Source organism: Polyodon spathula, unplaced genomic scaffold (assembly GCF_017654505.1).
Source record: "Polyodon spathula isolate WHYD16114869_AA unplaced genomic scaffold, ASM1765450v1 scaffolds_967, whole genome shotgun sequence".
Taxonomy (NCBI): Eukaryota; Metazoa; Chordata; class Actinopteri; order Acipenseriformes; family Polyodontidae; genus Polyodon; species Polyodon spathula.
Genome location: NW_024472454.1, coordinates 1 through 14,188, shown reverse-complemented (window position 1 = coordinate 14,188; position 14,188 = coordinate 1). Strand labels below are relative to the sequence as shown.

The 14,188-nt window shown below is 35.9% G+C and overlaps 3 protein-coding genes across 6 annotated transcripts; 2 read left to right on the top strand and 1 right to left on the bottom strand.

Annotated features, from left to right (window-relative positions):
- Positions 1–20: 20 nt before the first annotated feature.
- LOC121309192 lies at positions 21–5,707 on the bottom strand. 3 transcript variants are annotated; one of them, XR_005948604.1, is made up of 4 exons: positions 5,619–5,705; positions 2,512–2,538; positions 2,175–2,362; positions 24–632 (listed from the first exon to the last, which is right to left on the bottom strand). XR_005948604.1 is itself a non-coding variant. In XM_041242107.1 (3 exons), the coding sequence occupies exons 1-3, from the start codon at positions 2,814–2,816 to the stop codon at positions 511–513; spliced, it is 615 nt and encodes a 204-aa protein (XP_041098041.1). In that variant the 5' UTR covers positions 2,817–4,217; the 3' UTR covers positions 21–510. The 3 variants fall into 3 exon arrangements, 1 of the variants encoding a protein (XP_041098041.1); XM_041242107.1 differs by lacking the exon at positions 5,619–5,705 and having other exon boundaries at positions 21–632; positions 2,512–4,217; XR_005948605.1 differs by lacking the exon at positions 2,512–2,538 and having other exon boundaries at positions 5,619–5,707.
- On the top strand, positions 4,296–7,525 carry LOC121309191 (tripartite motif-containing 13-like). 2 transcript variants are annotated; one of them, XM_041242105.1, is made up of 4 exons: positions 4,296–4,777; positions 5,185–5,305; positions 5,863–5,918; positions 6,059–7,525. In XM_041242105.1, the coding sequence occupies exons 2-4, from the start codon at positions 5,239–5,241 to the stop codon at positions 7,265–7,267; spliced, it is 1,332 nt and encodes a 443-aa protein (XP_041098039.1). In that variant the 5' UTR covers positions 4,296–4,777; positions 5,185–5,238; the 3' UTR covers positions 7,268–7,525. The 2 variants fall into 2 exon arrangements, with proteins under 2 accessions (XP_041098039.1, XP_041098040.1); XM_041242106.1 differs by lacking the exons at positions 4,296–4,777; positions 5,185–5,305 and having other exon boundaries at positions 5,886–5,971.
- A 1,168-nt stretch (positions 7,526–8,693) lies between these two features.
- On the top strand, positions 8,694–11,214 carry LOC121309193 (putative potassium channel regulatory protein). The gene is made up of 2 exons (XM_041242108.1): positions 8,694–9,706; positions 10,206–11,214. Exons 1-2 carry the CDS (start codon positions 9,129–9,131, stop codon positions 10,450–10,452), a joined length of 825 nt encoding a protein of 274 aa, XP_041098042.1. The 5' UTR covers positions 8,694–9,128; the 3' UTR covers positions 10,453–11,214.
- The last annotated feature ends 2,974 nt before the right edge of the window (positions 11,215–14,188 follow it).

The window sequence follows — 14,188 nt, the reverse complement described above, 5'->3', positions numbered from 1 at the left end:
AACCAGAAAGTGAGAAAACGCCATGAATGTTGAAATTCATACAACACTCAAGGTCGTTTCAGATCATCACAGAGCAGATAGCCATTCATTTGTTATTCTGCAACAGCAGAAATCATGCCCCTGCAGTTATACTGCTAAATGTGCAATTATAGCCGTGCAGTTAAACTATAGCCCTGGATGAGTGCTGCATCACAATTGAATTAGATACAACTTCTTTGCCATGGTTCAGATCAAACACAAGAGCTCACAACATCAAAACTGCACAGACCGGGGGAACTGTAAACTTTAATATCAAAAGAGTTTCATAAATGAAATACTTTAGCAAGAATGTTGGCATTTCATACTGTTTACTAATGCTGGTCTTGTGTAAATATTCTCTTGGTAATCACCAGGCACGGATTATCCCATATTCAAACCAACAGAGCGTTACCTCATAAAATGAGCAGACTGTCAATAATAGTTTACTGTTCTAGAGTTTCATGGAAACAAAACAAAACACACACCCAATTACTAACCTGTGGACTGGATTTTGAATTCAAAATAGCTCTTATTCTGATGTAAAGGAGCATTTGCTAAGCAGCCACCCGTGCCACATATTCTTCTGCCACTTTTGACGATAACAACATCTGTTCCTATAAATGTGAGCATGGAAAAAAACAAAACTATTATTATTATTATACACAGAAATGAAACAGCATATTTCCAACATCAGCATTTTGTTTTTGGATTAATAACTTGCTGGAATGCATCTGCTTTGCTTGTGGTTCTAAATGAAACATTTATCACACCACAGGGGCCCGTGATAACTGCATGCATGTCTGTTCTTCGGTAATTCAAGAGACACAGGATTGAATTGCAATTGTTTGCTCTAAAGAACAGAACGAGGAAAAATATCAGTTACAGGGTAAAAGGGCTAAATAGCACACACAACAACAGATATTCGTCAGAAAGGAGAATAAACAAAACACCCATTATCAAAGTATATAGTAAATATATGGAAGACTGCTAACAAGTCATAGTCATTATAAATAGAGACACACATGCACAGACTGCAAACCTTACACATTTACAGTGAACCACAGGTGCACAGGTGTTATCAATACTGACCTCTAGCCCAATCATGAACAGGGATGGACATAAAACTCCTATTTCACATCAGTTTCACCCATTCAAGGTTCTCATGTGCTTGACTCGCCCCAGTGTATAGGTAACACGCTCAATAGTGTCTTATTGGATTCATTGTAAAACAAGGAGTGGAGTCAACTGCTATGCAATGGGAGTCTTATTTCCATCCCTGACTCAACTGCAATACTGGTCAAAATGGATTTGTCAAAACTGCTGCATTTTGTACATTCAGAAAATGACATCTACGTTATGCAACTTGTTTATCAATCTTCGCGTGCATGCTGTCCACTGCAACTGCAATGTATATCTGTGGTGGGCGTTACTGTAAGTTACTGTATGGTCACCATTTGAAATATTTTCAATTCTGGTTCATTTTAAAGACTCAGTACAAACCGATTACGGTGTCCTTCCATTTTGTTTATTTAAATGTGTAGGCCCTTCACCGTGTACATTACTGCATGAACATATTTTGGCATTCTGCTTGGGGCAATAATAAAACTATGCTGATCCCCAGATACTGTAAATCTCTACCAGTGTAGTAATGAATGAAAATGGTTCGGTATACAAAAAAATGTTGTTGAGATATATATATATATATATATATACACACACACACACAAAATCTGTACCGGTCTACTGAGAAGGACCTTTGGGTATATGAGACTACATTCGTTTAGAACATAATTAATAATAGCAATGTTGAACTACCCGCAAAGTACAACAGTACATTCATAGTAAAACAAAAAAGTCGAATCCTCATATGGATATATCAACAAACATGTACCCGCTCTTCTTGCTGGAAAGTTATTTCAATCAATGTTATGTATTTATTCTTTTTTAAACACGTCAGATTATATTCAGCCACACACCTTCCTGGACAGTACTACTGTACAGTGTATTGATCAGAGCTCTTGTCATTTCCCTCCGTCTCACTGTTGTTGATTATGCCTCTAATCTATGTGAGGATTGCTATTGCTATATATATATATATATATATATATATATATATATATATATATATATATTTAGATAGATATGGTCTCCCTTACCCATGTGGTGTGTGTCTAGCTGGACTGCAGGCATTTCTTTCAAAGGAACATGCCCCGATCCTCCGTCTCCGCACCATCTCAAACAGCAGCCGAGTACCGACGCCATGATCGCTTTGACTGGCCAGAATTTCCAGTCTGTCCGGAAATAATAATCAGACTTTCTCATCAAAGAGAGGAGCTCGCAAGGACTGGGGAGAAAGAGGAACATGATCGCTGAGAATCAGAGAGCATGTACATATTAACAGCGCCCTCTGCTGAGCATTTAACCGGTTTAAAAACAAGCATACAGTGGTTTTATTTGTCATTGTTTTTTTTAAACCCAGGGTAAAGACCTTACCTTACGTCAAATGTGGAGTTGTGTAACCTGCGGGGCAGAGGATAAAAAAAAGAAAGAAATATGATGTGCTCGTTAAAAGAAGGAAACGATTTAGTTCCTGGTCTTACTGCTGAAGTATCAAAACAAACAGTAGCGTAGACAAAGTATTTTTCCGCAGGCATATTAGTATAAAACCGGTTGTACAACCTTGTGGAAATGGACCAGTCACCTTCCCCCACACAACACAGTGTAGGGCTACTGTTATTTACACACAGCATTTCATGACGTAACGTAGATGTTGTGCAGATCACCAAAATGTTGCTCATTGAATTTAGTTATGTTTATAAATTAAATTTAGTTATGGTTATATATTAAACGTTCGTTCCATAATTTTGTATTTCACGCTGTCTAGAATAATGTACAATTATCCCCTGTAGTTTGTAATATTTGTCAAATTAATTTGTCCTATGAGAAGCTTATAAATGCCATGTCGTGTATTAACATATGGCTGTGCATTTAAGTTAATGTAGGTTTGACGAAAATGGTGCAGTATCAGATATCATATAGAGCTAGGGTGATTAGAACACATCTTATCATTGATGTGGTAAAACTTTCCAATCTGATCATCCGTGTATATAGTTGGCTGTGTAAACAAGGAAATGTGATAGTGATGTACTATACTCTTGACACCGCTCCCGTTGGATCCCAGTCTTACTTTGGACTGGCTATTCCTAGTATTTTTTTTTTTTGACAAGGTATTTTGCTAATTTGTAAACGACTTGAGAACTAACTCATTTGATCAGTCGACACCTTCACTCCACACGGGTTCAGTTTTACTTTGCTATTTGGGCCTACGCCACATGGGTGTTTATAAAACGCAGTAATTGATTTACTTCTTTGTGTGTTTATTTATTGTTTTTCATTTAGTAATTTATAACGTGATTTGTAAATGTTTTGTGAGTGAAAAATGTAAGTTAGTAATGCTAATATAGAAAAACCACGTCTTCATATAAACGCGTTATTAAACAGGGTTTTCCATACGCCCAGAAAATGTGACCTTCATTTCTATATAAACCATCTTAAGCGTTTTATCGATACTTATTAAAACCGTGTAGTGTTAAAAAGCTAAATGCACAGAATTAGGTAAATCCACAATACTGTATATACTGCGGTAGTGTTAAACTATGGTAAATATAGTATGACCGCGTATGCTTTCTAGTTACCTCACTATTATTCCACATTTTAATGTATTATACGTTATCTCCCAATTTGCACTGTGTTGTATTCATTTCTGGTTTATTCTGAAATCGTGGATAAGGGCGGCTAATAATAAATAAATAAATAATAATACAAACATTTTAAAATAGTCTTTAAAATCTTCAAATGAATAATAATCTGTGTTTTATATAGTCTCACATGGAAATGTATCTGTTCGATATTGTTTATATGCTAGATCTGTGGTTTGCAACTTTTATTTAAAACTGTACCCCTTGTGCCTTGAGGTTTCAGTTCAAGTACTCTTTCACAAAGTTCGCTCAATAAAAGGTAGAATAATCTGATTACCGAATTAATCCCCCCGTTTATTTAATATGTAGTCTCGGTCACAAGAGTTTGGGACTGACACACTACTGATTTAAGACAGAATACTAAACAGTAATTCTTAAAAACTTTTCATTACAATCGCCTCAGAAACACAACGTAGTCGCTTTCTATTTGGCAAAGTTATTATAAATAATACAAAACATTCTGCACTGTAAATGTTTATCACGTTACCATTTACTTCCCATCTCAGCATAATTGTGTGCCATTTAAAATGTTTACAATATCAAAAACATTAACCTCAAGATAAAACTATTATTAAAGCCAACATAAAAATTATCCAACGGGACTATAACTTCCAGTGGCTGTTGCATATTCCAAATGAACAAATTCCAACAGCCGCTATGCTGTAACTAACATGCAGCCAGACTTGCCAAACACCTACTTGGCCAGGTATAGCAACATCTGAGTGGCAATACGCGCAATCGAAATTACGCATGCGTACAGGTGGATGATAATTTTGAAATTAATTAAATTAATGAAGATTGTTTAGCGATTATATAAAATACCTTAAAAAATTCAGGAGATCACTATTTTCTTTTACTTTCATTTTTATTTTTGCATTTCTGAGTCGTCCTGCGTACCAGATATGACCCATAGCACCCTCAGGGGAAGGCGTACCCCCGGTTGAAACCCTCGTGTTAAATCAACATTAGCTGCACTTGGTTTGCTGGCATATAGGAAAAAGGTAAATACAGCCATATGAAATGTATTTTATCAGATCGTTTGCATCAGATGGAAATTACACCACATCCATACTTTAAATAAATTATAATGTAATACTATTATAACAAAATCCAGTATTGGGCACTGTGTAAAATACAAACGGATTTCCACCGCAGTGAAGGTCAGAGTCGCCGGACTGCCCGGTGACCTCTCGGGTGCATATCAACTTGTATCACAGACAGAACCTCTGTGTTTTGTTTTACCGTATATATTATGCTCATATATGTTTATATGTTAACAAATACCTTTATATGATCCTATAAAATGTCAAATAGTTGAGGTGCCACTTTTTCTTTTGTTAAAACACACTTTCGCTTTTTTTTTTTTTTTTTTTTTTTTTTTTTTTTTTTTTTTTTTATCAAAATGTAGGAATACAAGCTCAGTGCGTCACATTTTATTGGTCAACAGAACGTGCATGGTTAAATGTTCACTCGCCCAGAGGGAGAAATCTGCACAGCAACAAGCGCCATCACTGCGTTGCAAGCAGCTGGTGAGTAATACATAATGTTGTTTTCTACGGACACACAGCAGTCATTGTCGTTTCGAAATACATTGCGACGTGTTCTACGTGTGTTTTATACACCATGATTAAGTACCGTGCGCCACTTGGGGAGATGATTTTAAACATGCTGCAAAAAGCCCATTATCTGGTGGATCACGTCATTATGGCGCTTCAGCGTTCCATCAAACACGAGCAATTGAGAAACACATGTTGAATCACACGACTAGGTATAAATAAAGGAAAGATTTAAGCATAGCGGGTGAATTCATGTATACACGAATATTGCATGAATTAGGCCTACCCTGTGTGATGTGGCGTTGACGGAGACGCAGGATTGCTTGTCTGTTTTCTGTTCTCCGTTTGCTTACTCTGCAAGACAAGGTCTAGATCACAGATAGTGCTAGAGATGTTGTATTTTATTTAATTCTGGGTTTATTTGTTTTTTTAACCCGAAATGGTAGCTGGTTTAGGACTAATTGTGATATTGTAATGTCAGTGGTATTGACAAGCGTGACAAACATGTATTTTAAAATTCATTTTCACAGATTCATCACACAATGACGAAGAGCACTCCAAGAGACAGGAAGTGGGAACAGCAATGGTACAGGGGCTGTGCAAGCTGAAACTGTTGTGACGCACCTGTTTAGACAGGCGGTATTTAAAAGACGTTGCTATATGCCATTTTATTACTCTTTTTAAAAATGTATTCCTTTTTAAAGTAATTCGTTTTATGTTTTACAGACTATGGAACTCCTAGAAGAAGACCTTACTTGTCCTGTTTGCTGCTGTTTATTTGAGGACCCACGGGTACTACCTTGTTCCCACAGTTTTTGCAAGAAATGTCTGGAAGGTATTCTTGAAGGAAGCAGCAACAGGAGCTGGAGACCACCGTTTAAATGCCCCACCTGTCGTAAGGAAACAACGACTACAGGAATAAACAGCTTACAGATCAATTATTCATTGAGTGGCATTGTGGAAAAGTACAACAAGATCAAACTCGCACCAAAAATGCCCAGTTGTAGAACACACAGCGGACAGCCACTGAATATCTTCTGTTCCTCGGATCTGAAACTAATTTGTGGGTTTTGCGCTACAATGGGGGATCACAAGGGACATATGTTTTGTGCGATGGAAAACGCATATCAGCAAGAGAAGGCGGCTTTCGAGGAACTTTTTCTGGGATTTGAGAACTGGCGCAACGCGGATGTGCGGTCATGCTTGGATACATTGGAGAACAGCAAGAGAAAGGCATTGCAGCTGGTATCTAAGGATGGGGAAAGGGTAACAGAATACTTGGATAAATTAATCCACACGCTGGAACAAAAGAAGAACGAAATACTATCCGATTTTGAAACCTTGAAGCTAGTGGTACTGCAGACCTACGATCCCGAAATAAACAAACTGAGCGTGGTCCTTGAAGAACAGAAAAGGGCGTTGAGCATCGCCGAGACTTTAAAGGACGTGTCTGATCCGCTCCTGTTTCTGCAGCAGATGCAAGAATTTCGGGAGAAATTGAGAATCATTCGGGAGACTCCCCTGCCTTCTCGCCCATGTATGGATGTCAATCCCATAGTGCAAAACTTTGATACAAAGAAGTGGGACTCTGTAAAACTAAAGGATGTCGATAAGATTGTTACCCCCCACGAAAAATGCACATCTCCCTTTTTAAAACCAAAGACCTCACGAGCTCTCCTGGTTACAGCTTCCATGTGCCTCTTAGCATTAGCATTGTATATTCAGGATTCACTAAGTCTCTCATTTCTATTAAACCAAATGTCAACGGTTGGTAGTTCATGTTTACCTGCTTCATTGGAATCCTCAGACTATGCTGTGACATGCTGGGGCGAGGTTGTAAACCTGTGTTTGTTTCTCTGTGACATCTGTCAGAAACATACACTACTTCTGCTTAATTATACTGCAGAATTTGTTTGCAGTTACAAGTTATTATAGATAGGAATGTTCGTTTCTACACACGCACTGTTACAGTTTATACATTAATATTAAAATGACAATTAAGAATACCTTTTAATAAAATACCAGATACGATTTGTTATCATAGATAAATGTATACTGGGTTTGTTTAGCGTGATAATATAATGTAAGTTGGTTTCCTTCTGCAGTAGTATTTGATTTTTTTTTTTTTTTTTTAACATGATGGGATGTTAACACATGTCTATTCAAATCAAATTAAAATAATGTATCTATTTCAGGAACCTGTATAATTATAGGGTGAAAAACGTGTTTTAATTAATTTCATTCAGGTTTGCCTCGTGTCTAAGCACTAGGAGTTTATTTACCTTCATTTAATATTGATAGTCGAGGCCCTTGTACATTTATCAGCCTTTTTTCCTTTTTTCACCTAAGCTAAATTATTGCGAATCAATATACACAACTTGTTTTATTTCAAGTGTTTTTGCTTCCTTCATTTCCATTCAGCACAGCATTGATGTATGCAAAAAGGATTCTCGCATTTGTAATAGGTTAATCGGCGATTGGTTTAAAGAGAATATTATGTTTTGTTGTTGATATTAAATCCATATATGAAGTAATGACCAGTCTGTAGTTTTTTGCAGTATTTCTTAAGAATGTTGATAGTTCTGTTTATTTACATTACTCAAATATGGCGTCCTTTCTATTAACACAAACACCTAGCAGTGTTTATTTACATTTTACTGGTGAAACGTGTGGATCTTTTAACATTTAGCAAAATACCATATTGCAAGTGTTTTTCTTCAGAATCATTCAATCTAGCAACTCGGACACATTCCTCACTAAAGGCTGTAAAATGTACGTATTTTATATATATATATATATATATATATATATATATATATATATATATATATATATATATATACGCGTATTCACAATATTGCCTAAATTTATAGGGTTCAACATGCTACAGTTTACAAAGACATGCCCAGTTTGTGGTTTTATGCATTGGTCATTTGCAAAAAATGCTTCGTCGGTTAGTTTCAGAGGAATAATCTGTAATATAAAATTCAACAACATGGAACTCAACAGCGCGCAAAATATATTTTTCAAATAGCAAAATGTGTAATTGGTAAGCTGCAGTTTAGTATTTACTGGATTTTCTTTTTAAAAATCCAATAAAAATAAACATCTGCAATGGATAAAGAGATACACTTATATTACATTAAACAAAAAGTAATGTAATGATTGAATATCGGTGTGTGGATGCGTATTAAATTGCCCTGTACAATCAAAACCGTAAAGTACACAGACATGAAATTAATGTCGTCATTATCTGGTCTTTTAAATACCAAAAACCATATATATATATATATATATATATATATATATATATATATATTATCTTATAAACAATTCATACATTGTTACTGTAACACATACATTATTTATAACTCTGTGCGAGACCCTATTATACTTATATGCGTATTATTACTTAAGAATTTATGACCGCTCAGGTAGATTTATCGGCAGTGCCTAAAAATTCAAATAACAGGTTCTAGGTCAGTCGAGTTATTAACGCTGTTTTTTACATTGTCATGTATTTATTACGGATGAAATAGGTTCATGTAAATTCACCATAAACCAATCTGAGAGAATCAACGTTAATGTTTTTGGAAACCCTTTCAAGTTGTATCAAAGGCAATTCATAGCAACGTAACTAGACAGTTTGTTTGCATTTCGTTGCCAGGAAATAAGCAGCAAACTGAAGTCTAACACTACTGATTGTACACTACGGTTTCGTCTGCTGTTTATGACTCTTTAACACTAGAGGAGGATTTTGGGGTCTGGGGTCTTTCTGAAGCTTACTTCAATAAAAATGACTACCGGTAATAAAGACGTTGTCACACTAAATGTTGGGGGGCAGAAATTTACAACCTTAGTGTCAACACTGAGAAGATTTTCCGACTCTAAACTAGCACGCATGTTAGACGGAAGTGACCCAGAATTTAGAGTAGTGAATGGTCAATTTTTCGTGGATAGAGATGGGAGTTTATTTAAGTATATCCTGGACTACCTAAGGACTCGCCAAGTCTTCCTGCCTCCTGATTTCTTTGATTACGAAGGTTTGACACGTGAAGCTGAGTTCTATGAAATACGTGTACTGGTGGATTACCTAAGCAAAGACAGTATTCGACAAAGACTGGAGATCCTGGAGGTTCGATTTTCCCTTCAAGACACTCACTCGTTCTTCAGAATCTTCTGTTCATACAGCAGTACCATCGAGATGCTAGCTGCGAGGATATGCGTGTTTGCAGAACAGGTATCGACGAACTGGAATTATGCAAACCAACCTCAAAAACCAATGGCTCCCGTTCCACTGCAGAGACCTTCACATCACGACCTTGTGTTCCACTGTGGCACAAACTACTCGGCTGGAGAAGAGTTTGCTGCCCGGTAATTATGTAATAGGCTACAGTAATCAAAAAAAAAAAAAAAAAAAAAAAAATCTAGCAAGCATTTGATACAAGTATGTGCAATAGTATAACAGCGACTGCAATACACTCACCATCAGCGGTTATAACGCAGGTTTAAAGTACAATGTTGCATATACAGTATATTCTTACATCCACAAAGCTCAATGTAGTTATTGCTCTCCACAGGTGTATGAAAAAAATGCTGTCACACTGAGAACAATTAGAATGTTTGCATTTGTGCAATCCACAATCGCGAAGCACTTTGAAACAATTACCTGAAGTTAGGAGATTATGTACACGCATACACATATATACCGGTGTGTGTGTGTAAAAAAAAAAAAGTTAAATATATATAACAACGACCTGATCCTGGTCTTGTGCACAGAGAGGCAAGAGAACCTTCCTCCCAATTTATTTTCTATGTGCAAAGCTTATTGTAATTTAAAGGTAGTGTACTAACACTACCTATTGTGTTTCAGGTATGTAACGATTCAACCAGACGACAGGAAACTCATTAATGGCACCAATGTACTGGGCTTGCTAGTAGATATACTACTAAAGGAAGGATTCCGTCTCATAGGCACACGAACGGTTTCTTCAGAAGAAAAGGTGGAGTGTTACACATTTGAAAGAATCAAAAGGCCACAGATCCTGACCTTTAACGATGGGCTCAGAACAGAACACGCTAATCATCAAACAAAACACGGCAAAACTCAAAGAAAATGAAGACAACACAATCAGTTGCATGTAAAACAAGGAAAAGGGGATAGCAGTTAAACACTTGATGAAATATTTGTTGAAAGTTTAAAAAACACTTTATTTGTGGTAATTTTACCCTGAAGGTAGCGACACATTGGTACCCTCAAAAACAGCCAAAATGCAGTTTCTGCAATTGTACATAAATAAGGGTCCATTATGTTGTCTATGTAACGTTATATTTTATTTATGGTCAACACCTGAACATTCAATCTTGTGATTTATAATTATAAATGTACAGGGAAACACCGAAAACAATTAAGCCATCCTTCTAAAGGCCACTGAGAAAACAGCATGCTGGCCTAAGTAATGTCAAGCACAGTTTATGTTTTGATCAAGTTACTTAAAAAAAAATAAAAATAAAAATACGTGTTTACTCTAGAAAAACACACCTATTGCAGTAAAGTGTCCTTTTAACCTTTAACTTCCACTCCATCAGTTAACCCTAATTGCTGTACTTAACTGTTCTTTTCGTATCTATCCATCTATTGCACATTTATAAGACTGACTCTTTAAAAATATATATTTTGTATGTCTGAAACACTTAATGATGTATGAATAAAAATAACTGCAAAAATAAAATGTTAACTTGTCAAAAGAAGTCTTTGAACCACAGGGTTTGCTTGGCAACTTTACTAGTGATTTTATGTTCCTGAAAAAAAAACACTTTCGTTGGCAATCCAGTCATACATTCACCATCCACTAGGGGGAGGCCATCACAGAACCATCAATTGAATCAGACAAAATGCTCAAAAGGAAAGGTTTGGTTTTTTTTTTTTTTTTTTTTTTTTTTTTTTTTTTTTTAAGTACACCTTTATTTAAAAATAATATAAATAAAATGTCGGTATATTTTATAGCCATACTAATTAGACAACCATTCTGTTTTTTAACCGAACAATCGCATGACAGTTCAAATAATCTGGTGCGCCACGTAAGTTTCTCTAATACGTACTGGGCCTCGTTGTTCAGTATCTCTGGCGCAAAAATAAGAGATTTTAAAACACTGGGTAATAGTACAATTCCTCTTAACTCTCGTAACTTTTGGATAAATTGCATGTAAACGCCACAGAACATATAGAGTTGGATTATATATAAGCAGGTGAGAAATCTGTACATGTATGGAATATTCAAATAGCAGCGTCATGGTTATTTACAGGTGGCTAATATTAATAAACCTGAGCCAGAAGTGACGTTATGCACACGCACTTGGCATTCTAGTTATCCAGTTAAATTGCTGGGTTTAGTAGTTATTTCACAATAAAGTAACACCAGCCAACAACGCAAACATATTTTTAATAGCACATATGACCCATTTACAGTACTACGTAATATGTACATACTTATGTAAAGGTATAGTATGTTCCCACCTGTGTACCAGACATCCAGCATATATAAATAAAAGCGACATGGCGGAAATCAAAACAAACATGCACATCAACCCATTTCTGGGTTTTTGGATACAAAATGTTTATATTACCAATATTGGTGTAACAAAAACAATGCTGAAAACATCTGTCTTAAATATTAAGTGTGTGTGTGTGTGTGTGTGTGCATATATATATCTATATATATATATATATATATATATATATATATTACTATATTTAAGAATTTGTGTGGTAAACAACAACCAGTTTCTCCACAAAATTGGGTTCTTTGTAAAACAAAGTGTGACAGATGTATGTCTTCAGTGCTGTATATCATGCCAGTTATCAGGATGAGCATCCCTAGCAGGACAGAGAATACTTCCTGCATACCCCTAATAGATAACTAGAATACTGCTTGTGTCCTGGAGCACCTCGTCTATGCGATATTTGACTATCTGGCTTGCAAGTCCCTACTGCTTGCATCAGACTTCCAGTTAGTCTGGGAACCATGCAGGGCAAGTCTGGGATGAATGGGTCCGAAAAGTACCACAAATTTTGAGCTTTGTTTCATGAAATCTAGGTATTAAGAAGCAAAACTGATGATTTGCTCAAAATCTACTCTTGTAAAATGTACTAAAAGAAGCAGCAAAGTTTAGCCTTTCCAGTGAAAAAAAAATCATGTATATTAATTCTACCCAATATTAAGATAAAACTCAGAAGTATATGCTCCTTACTGTTTAAAATTCACAAAAATTACTTAAAGTCATTGCTGTACCTAAAGAGACCATCACCATTATTTATCTGTAATTGTGTAAAAAAAAAAAAAAAAAAAACCTGCAGTTGGTGGTGGTGGCAGTTGGCCACCACCATGGGTGTTCACTCTTGAGCCACGTTGAGGCCATGGGTGTTCACTCTTGAGCCACGTTGAGGCCCAGTATTTTCAACTTAGGCAGGGTTTTTTTTTTTTTTTTTTGCTTTGTTTTTTCTTAGTTTTGTTAACAATAATCTGAATATATTGGCTTCTTAAGTATCACTGAACATAAGGAAATAACTTGTTTATGTAAAGTAAAAGAAAAGGACATTTTGTTAAAATTGTTTAACTACTGTACAGATCATCTGCCATGAACTCGATCTTCCTCCAGGTCTGTTGTTCTGGCACATTTTCCAGGTTCTGCAGTGAACATGGGACATTGTTTTTTGCACATCTGCAATTGCAGACATTGTCCTTTCTTACAGCCACAAAATGAATGTTGTTCAACACCCAGTGGCATAGGTAACTTTGTCATTAGTACTGGGGTAAGGATACCATTGGTTACTCTTCTGCAAAAGTCCAGTGGGCCTGGAAGTGTTACATCATTCAGGCACAGACATTATTTCTAAAAGATGAGCTGTCTGTCTAGCGTGTCAAATTTCTCACTGCCATAGAGCCTTACAAATAGTTAATTTGCCTCTGATACAACATTGCAAACAATTTTTCACCTGTATATGGTATTCTCACCAAAGCTTGCAAGGGCAGTGAAAACATTGCAGGAAGCCTAAACATGTTTTGCAACTTGTTTTTTCCCCTTTCCTGAAAGGATAACTGTCACAGCCATTAACAATGCAAGCACTAAGAAGTAGGCCTATTAAATTCTGAAATCTTAAATTTAGAACTTAGTTGCTTGGAAATCAGATGGGTTAGAATATACCTTTCTTCTGAACCCATAATTCCTGTGGGCAAGGTATTCTTGATGAAAAATAAATGCAGAGGATTACATGTCTGTCAGTTGCCTGCTCTCTCACAGCCCATTTCTGAAGCAGCATGATTAATGTGAGCTATAATATTTCAGTTAAATGTTTATTTAAAATTTAAATCATTATTTTGCAAAACCCAGAATTAGGATTTAACTTAATGCATAGATATATTATTTATATAATAAATGCCCCCGAAAGAGCCCAGATAGTCTGTCAATGAATCATTACACATGTTTTAAGTGACATTAGGAATTTGTAAATGCCCATAAACCTGGAAGAACTGCAAACTATGTACAACGGTGTTCTTTTGTTATTTATTTATTTTTTAAACTATTAAGTCAATTATTAGAACAATGCTGGCTACCGGATTAAGTTGACATGTATTCTGCATCTATGGCTTTGACACCAGAATGTAAATATCTGTAGCTCAAGCACTCGAGATCTAGCAAGAATGTCCACAATTGACCGCTTCTGAAGAGTATTAAAATAATCCCAACTTTAAGTGACTTTGTGTAGTAAAATCTTCCTTATTTATTCATTCACTCTATGAAGCAGTTTATGAGTTGTACTCAGACGAATGTTTATGTTCAGAGATGTGTTCAAAA